Here is a 7,500-nt window from a genome sequence, read left to right as displayed (position 1 = left end):
AAGTCTGCCTGAATTCGACCCTAGTCCAACAAAAGTCTGCCTGAATTCGACTGCAGTCCAACAAACGTCTGCCTGAATTCGACCCTAGTTCAACAAACGTCTGCCTGAATTCGACCCTAGTTCAACAAAAGTCTGCCTGAATTCGACCCTAGTCCAACAAAAGTCTGCCTGAATTCGACTGCAGTCCAACAAAAGTCTGCCTGAATTCGACCCTAGTCCAACAAACGTCTGCCTGAATTCGACCCTAGTCCAACAAAAGTCTGCCTGAATTCGACCGCAGTCCAACAAACGTCTGCCTGAATTCGACCCTAGTTCAACAAACGTCTGCCTGAATTCGACCGCAGTCCAACAAACGTCTGCCTGAATTCGACCCTAGTTCAACAAAAGTCTGCCTGAATTCGACCGCAGTCCAACAAACGTCTGCCTGAATTCGACCCTAGTTCAACAAAAGTCTGCCTGAATTCGACCGCAGTCCAACAAAAGTCTGCCTGAATTCGACCCTAGTTCAACAAAAGTCTGCCTGAATTCGACCCTAGTTCAACAAAAGTCTGCCTGAATTCGACCGCAGTCCAACAAAAGTCTGCCTGAATTCGACCCTAGTCCAACAAAAGTCTGCCTGAATTCGACCCTAGTCCAACAAAAGTCTGCCTGAATTCGACCGCAGTCCAACAAAAGTCTGCCTGATTTCAAATGGTTCATGAATGGTTTAAGAAGAGTTTATTAAATGTTTAACTTTAAAAGCATTAATAAGCATAAATAAATTCACATAAATAAAAAGGGTAACAGCTGTTTTTTGCCCAATAGTGAATCTGCATTCACTTATACTCAGATTTTGATCTCTACTGATCTTACTTTGCCTTCATCAGTCGTTTTACTAATGTGTTAAAACTGCTTATTAATGAGTAATTAAGTGTTTATGAAGTTATAACCATTAATAAACTATTTTCATGCAACAGTTAGTTCTGGCCAGTGGGCGGAGCTCGTTACTCTGATGTAGCAACAAGCTGCTCGTTAAGGAGCTCTAATTTGGAGGAAGGAACTGAACATTAAACCATATTAAACGCCAAAATCAAACCTTGATTAAACTACATATTGTTCTCTTCTGCCTCTTCTTCTCCTCAGGGGACCGCATAGTGAAAGTAAATGGAGAAAGCATAATTGGAAAGACGTATTCCCAAGTGATCGCCTTGATACAGAACAGGTAAAGGAGTGACTAGCCTTTATTTCTTCTCATCTTTGTTTTTCTTCTTTTCTCTCTCCCTGGCTTCCTCGTTTTCTCTTCCTCCTTCCCTCATATAGAATTTCTGCCCCATTTCACTCGACCTGTTGGTTTTTTTTTTGTTTGGTTTATTTAAATCAGGATGAATCACCCGTATAATGTTATCAGTCTGAATGATCACAGCCCTAGAGTGAAGTGGATGATACAGGTTCTTAACCGTGAATCTTATCTCTGCTTCTTTTCCCAAAACTTCTTTGCTAACAGGAAGCTGGAACCATGCGAAATTCCTAATAAGCTCTTTAGCTGTGAAGGTGCTGTAATAATCCTGGGTGGTGGGGTGATGCAAGTGCCTGTCAGAACTCACCCAAACTGCACCACCATAGACTGTACGCTGAATAAAACTCTACTTTCCTGGTGAATTACCATAACAGCAGGTTCAAGCCACTGATTGACAATGACAGCCGCGGATATACAGTGTAAGAGAAAAGTCCCTAATTATCAGCTATCATAAGTTTTAATTCCACACCAAACCCAAACTCCACGCCAATCCCAGACTCATCCAGATAGTAAAGTGTGATTCGTCGCTCCACAGAGTGAATTTCCACTGCTCCGGAGTCCAGTGGTGGTGCTTTACACCACTCCATCCAACGCCTGGCAATGTGTTAGGTGATCAAGGCTGGTATGCAGCTGCTCATGAATTCTTCTCTGACTTTCTTCTTCCTTATGCAAGTCTATTATTTTATCATTTATCTCCTCAGAAATGCCTCCTGGAAAAGCAATAACTTGTACTTAATAGCCGAGTTGACTGGAAATGAAATAAATAACAGGTGGTCTCTGACAATCGGGTGTCATGACACCCTAAAACTGATAGGTACTGAACGTTCAGTGTGTATTTATTAGAAGTTTGTCAAAGTTTTAAAGGATTTTTGTGTTTTCAGTGACGCGTGTCTGGAGCTCTGTGTGATGCCAAAAGATGAAGACATTTTACAGCTGGTGAGTTTTTCTTTCTCCGTTTATTCAACTTCAGCTGCATCAGCTTTAATTTGCCTTGTGCTTTCACTGCAAGTGGTTTATTATCTCTGTAGCTTCACATGCACGGCTGTGGAGGACCACTGCCTTTCGCTCTTCCCTCCTCTCTCTTTTCCTTTCTTCACGCTTTTTCTTTGCATCCCTCTAGTTCTCTAGGTTGTCTTTCCTTCCTCTGAAATGTCATGAGTATGTAGAAAACCCGGACTTATAATAAATGCATTGCAAAAAAGTAAAACCTCCTCTGGTCACATGAAATGTTTTGTAGATTTTCGAAGTGTGAATAAGTTAGCGCATCCTCTGCACTTCAATATGCCACATTTTAGTGAACAGTTTCTCTTGCTGGAGTCCAGCAAATTGGGAAAAAAGTAAGTGTAGTATAAAATATGTAATTATAAAATGAGCCATAACTTGTGCACAGGCTGCATTGTATGTTTTAGTTTTTTTAGCATGTTAAATTCAGCAGATAAACAGTAATCGTGCATTAAAATGTGGAGATGTGTGTTCTCTGTAGAGCAGAGGTGTTTAATTACAATTCAATAAGGTCCAGTCAAAAGCTACTGAAGTAGTAGTTCAACATGTTATACAGTCAACAACTGAATGTCGAATCAAATAAAGTCCAATTCAGTAAAATTTCAACGACGTTTACTGTCAGTTTCTCTTTTTAGATCACATCATGTGGAATAACTTCCCTCTGACTCACTTTCTTCTCTGACTGCTGTGTCTCTCCTCGTCCCTCCCCTGTGTGTGCGTCACGCACTGCTCATTATAATGCACAGATCTGATTGGCTGAGTAGCGTCATGTGTGATATTTACAACGCATGTGATTGGTCTGCGAGTCTCGCCGGCTGCTAAATCTACCATAAATGCTAGAAAAGCTGCACCGATTAAAATAGGACCACCCAGTCAAAATTAAATAATTCTCTTTAGTTTATCGGTTAAGGTCCGCATAGGACAGCCTCTGGGTCCAGACTCGGACCATAGTCTGCCTCTTAGTGACCTCTGCTGAAGAGGATGTGTAACATATTCACACTTTGAAAATCAACAGAATGTGTTATTTGACAGGGGCACCCAAACCGTTGCATACGAATCTATGTATGAATCAATGTCCTGGTATGGTATAAAACCAAGCGTGTGTTTGTGTAGACTACCTGCAGGTTGCCAGATCTGTCTGTTCCTGTTCCGGAATGCTTCAGTGATGTCAGTGATTGTTGGTGTGATTTGCTCTGTAGTGCTGTGGGATCTGATTCAGTCCCCTATATGTGCTAAATGCCAGACAGAGCTGCATGTCTCAGCTTCTGCTCACACAGAGAGCTCTAACAGGCCTGACATATTGTTATCTATAAAAATGTGTGGTCGGTCATGTCCAGTGTAAGAATGTGGTGTGCATTTTGGCTGCTGCTTTACATCGGGTGTTTGTTTTGTGCTATTTGTGGAATGTTTTTGATTTGTTTTGAACTGTTCCTGCTGGCCTGGGCTTTTTTCCATGATTCACTGTGAATGAGATGCATTGCAGAACTGAAAAGACTGATTGGGCTGAAAGATTGCTCATTTTTCACCATAGTAAAGTGAAGTTTGTCCTGTCCATGAGAGAATGCTTTTCACCAAGGTAGTGGAGTTTTTTCTTTATCAGCTGGGAACCAGAGAGAGACTTTTGCGTTCTGGCAGTGGAATTTGACTGGGCCACAAGCTGGAACACTTTTTACCATGGTAGTGGGGTTTGGCATGGCTGCAGGCTAGACCTCTTTTCACCGTGCTATCAAGAGTTTGACTGGGCCATGAGCTGGGTCACTTATATCACTGTGGTAGCGGAGTTTGACGGGTCATCAGCCGGGTTACTTTTCACTATGGTAGTGAAAAGTAAGCCAGTTTCACTAGATCGTCACCCGGTTACTTTTCACTATGGCACTGAAGTTCGACTGGGCTTTCAGCTGGATTACTTTTCACTATGGCACTGAAGTTCGACTGGGCCTTCAGCTGGATTACTTTTCACTATGGCACTGAAGTTTGACTGGGCTGTTAGCCGGGTTACTTTTCACTACGGCAACGAAGTTTGACTGGGGCGTTAGCCGGGTTACTTTTCACTACGGCAACGAAGTTTGACTGGGGCGTTAGCCGGGTTACTTTTCACTACGGCAACGAAGTTTGACTGGGCCGTTAGCCAGGTTACTTTTCACTACGGCAACGAAGTTTGACTGGGGCGTTAGCCGGGTTACTTTTCACTACGGCAACGAAGTTTGACTGGGGCGTTAGCCGGGTTACTTTTCACTACGGCAACGAAGTTTGACTGGGCCGTTAGCCAGGTTACTTTTCACTACGGCAACAAAGTTTGACTGGGCCATCAGCCTGGTTACTTTTCACTGATAGTGAAGTTTGACGGCCCGTCACCTCGGTTACTTTTCATTATGGCAACGAAATTTGTCGGGCCATCAGCCAGGTTACTTCTTACTACGGTAGTGAAATTTGACTGGGCCCCAAGCCAAGAGTATCAGTTGAATCAGCTGATCTGGTTGAATGCTGAACATCAGTGCGATTACAACATGTAGAACAATACGTGTGGGCATGTGGACAGGTTATTTCCCACACCCTCATGTACTATTTTTCATTTCGTCTTCATCTTCTTTCTTATCTTTATAAAGTACTGAGACCATCCATTGATTCAATTTCCAAAAATGATAAGTGAATAACTTGAACTTTCCAGCAGAAAAGCAGAAAACATGTATTTAGCAGGGATGGGCACAATGGCAAGGGCTGTGGGGCTGGAAGGTTGTGTAGCTGAGAAAAGGAAAAGAAGAGCATTTGCAACTCAAACAAAGAAGCTGCTGGTGTTCTCAGAACAATGGACTGACCACCCAGAGTCCAGACCTTAATGTCACTTGCTATATTTTCATGCAAAGATTTTCCCTAATCCTATTGAAAGAATCCTATAGATTAAGACTGTGGCGTTTATTTGCTCACTCGACTCAGCAATCTGATGCAACTCTGTTTACATTCACAGTGCAATTCATTTGTTCATAAAAGTCTACAGTGGGCACACTGTACACTAAAAACTGCTATTTCACTGAGTTGCTGAGGATTTTCTGCTTTAAAATAAAAAATTAAATAACTTGTACCTAATAAATCAAACGTAATGGAAGTTTTGACTAAAGCTTATGTGATTGGTGGTCTCTCTCTCTCTCTTCACCTCTCTCTCTCTCTCTCTCTCTCTCTCTCTCTCTCTCTTCACCTCTCTCTCTCTCTCTCTCTCTCTCTCTCTCTCTCTCTTCACCTCTCTCTCTCTCTCTTCACCTCTCTCTCTCTCTCTCTCTCTCTCTCTCTCTACACCACTCTCTCTCTCTCTCTCTCTCTCTCTCTCTCTCTACACCACTCTCTCTCTCTCCCTCTCTCTCTCTCTCTCTCTCTACACCACTCTCTCTCTCTCTCTCTCTCTCTCTCTCTCTCTCTCTCTCTCTCTCTCTCTGTCTCTCTCTCTACACCTCTCTCTCTCTCTCTCTCTCTCTCTCTCTCTCTCTCTCTCTCTGTCTCTCTCTCTACACCACTCTCTCACTCTCTCTCTCTACACCACTCTCTCTCTCTCTCTCTCTACACCTCTCTCTGTCTCTCTCTCTGTGTCTCTCTCTCTCTGTACCGCTCTACCTTTCTCTCTCTACACAACTCTCTCTCTCTCTCTCTCTCTCTCTCTCTCTCTCTCTACACAACTCTCTGTCTCTCTCTCTCTCTCTGTACCGCTCTCCTGCTCTCTCTCTTTCTCTCTCTCTCTGTCTCTCTCTGTCTCTCTGTACCACTCTCCTTCTCTCTCTCTCTCTCTCTCTCTCTCTCTCTCTCTCTCTCTCTCTCTCTCTCTCTCTCTCTCTCTCTCAGCAGTGTATATTTATAGTCTGCTTTATCCTGCACTAGAATGGCAGCAGTAGAGTGTCTGCTGATCTCTTCCTCCTGTCCTTTCTCACCGCCTCTCTCTCTCTGCCTCCCTCTTTCTTCTCTCTTCCTTTTCTACCTTTCTTCCCTCGCTTGGCCTCCAGTTCTCCAGGGACATCACTGCTCTGGTAAGGAGGAGTCCAGCTTCTCACCTCTCTTAATATCTGTTTTCCTTCACATCTCTAGTCTGCTCTCTTAAAGGTGCCAAAACATATTCTTTAGGGTGTAGAACCAAAGCAGAACCACCTTTGGTTCACTGAGGAACCTCTCAGTGCGTGAGTCTTATTTTGCAAACAGGGTGTTGCAGACTGGTTTGGTGTGACATGGTCAACTCTAGAGGCTCTGGTTTCTTTACACTGGTGGTGATGGGAACCAGGCGTCACAATGTCTAAAATGCAAATATATTACTATCCAGAACCACCAGAGAACCTACACGAGTCTTCTGAGCTTAATATGTAATGCTGCTGAAGGTAAAATAGTGATTAATCTGAATAAATTGATTATCTTTGGTACTGTTTTGTCCTACTGTTCCCCGCCCGTACATCTCCACCATGAATGAGTTTAGAAATATATTTTAGGCCAAAACCTTTGGTCCTGTTAGAGGCATAGAACTCTTCACTACCACTGTGAACAATTCTGACTTTATAATGTTCTTCAGTTCAGAGCACTCCACCCAAACCACTTTTTGAGTGCCATTGAATTTTAATGTAAATGTGCAGAATAGTTTTTTTTTTATGTATCCCAGTTTAAGATTTTTCCTAGAGCTGCATGTCCAAGCCAAGACCCCTATAAGTCTCTATATTTTTAAGTGTGTGTACTTGAGGTGTATTGTTTTAGGAGAGATACGACTGACCCATCCATGCCCCACCCGCAACCGTTGGACCAGTTTTACAAAATATTGGCAAAAGTCCCATTAAGCTAATGAGGAGTTTTTGTAAAATATCTACATTAAGAGAATGTTATATCTTCCATAACACCATATTGTTTCATAACAGTCATATTCTTAATATATAATCAATATATATAATATAATATCAGCTTAAGCTGTTTTAACATAGCTGTCAGGCTAGTTTAGTGTCACTGACCAAGCAAGCACCTGAACAAACCTGCTGGAATACCAAAGCAACTGCATAGCAACACCATAGCAACTACCTGGAACACCATAGCCACCACCTGGAAGTACTGAATAAACACAACAACAATAATAATAATTTTTATTTATATAGCACTTTTCATGCTGGCAGCAGCTCAAATGCTTTACATGCAGGTGATAAAGCTTTAAGTTAATACAATAAATTGTAAGTATTAATTTACAGTCATGTAAGAAAATGACAGATCAG

The 7,500-nt window shown here is 42.4% G+C and overlaps 1 protein-coding gene across 4 annotated transcripts in view; it reads left to right on the top strand.

Annotated features, from left to right (window-relative positions):
- LOC108432080 (rho GTPase-activating protein 21) overlaps positions 1 to 7,500 on the top strand; it is a 218,291-nt gene that overhangs the window by 152,639 nt on the left and 58,152 nt on the right. For 3 of the 4 annotated variants that reach the window (XM_017705672.2, XM_017705689.2, XM_037536773.1), the window contains 3 exons: positions 1,123 to 1,201; positions 2,158 to 2,212; positions 6,265 to 6,288. In XM_017705672.2, the coding sequence (XP_017561161.1) occupies positions 1,123 to 1,201; positions 2,158 to 2,212; positions 6,265 to 6,288 (158 nt within the window). The remainder of the gene's footprint in view (positions 1 to 1,122; positions 1,202 to 2,157; positions 2,213 to 6,264; positions 6,289 to 7,500) is intronic. The other variant, XM_017705679.2, reaches the window with a different exon arrangement.

Source organism: Pygocentrus nattereri, chromosome 3, assembly GCF_015220715.1.
Source record: "Pygocentrus nattereri isolate fPygNat1 chromosome 3, fPygNat1.pri, whole genome shotgun sequence".
Classification (NCBI taxonomy): Eukaryota; Metazoa; Chordata; class Actinopteri; order Characiformes; family Serrasalmidae; genus Pygocentrus; species Pygocentrus nattereri.
Note: the sequence above shows the minus strand (reverse complement) of the source record. Positions and strands in the feature narration are given on the sequence as shown.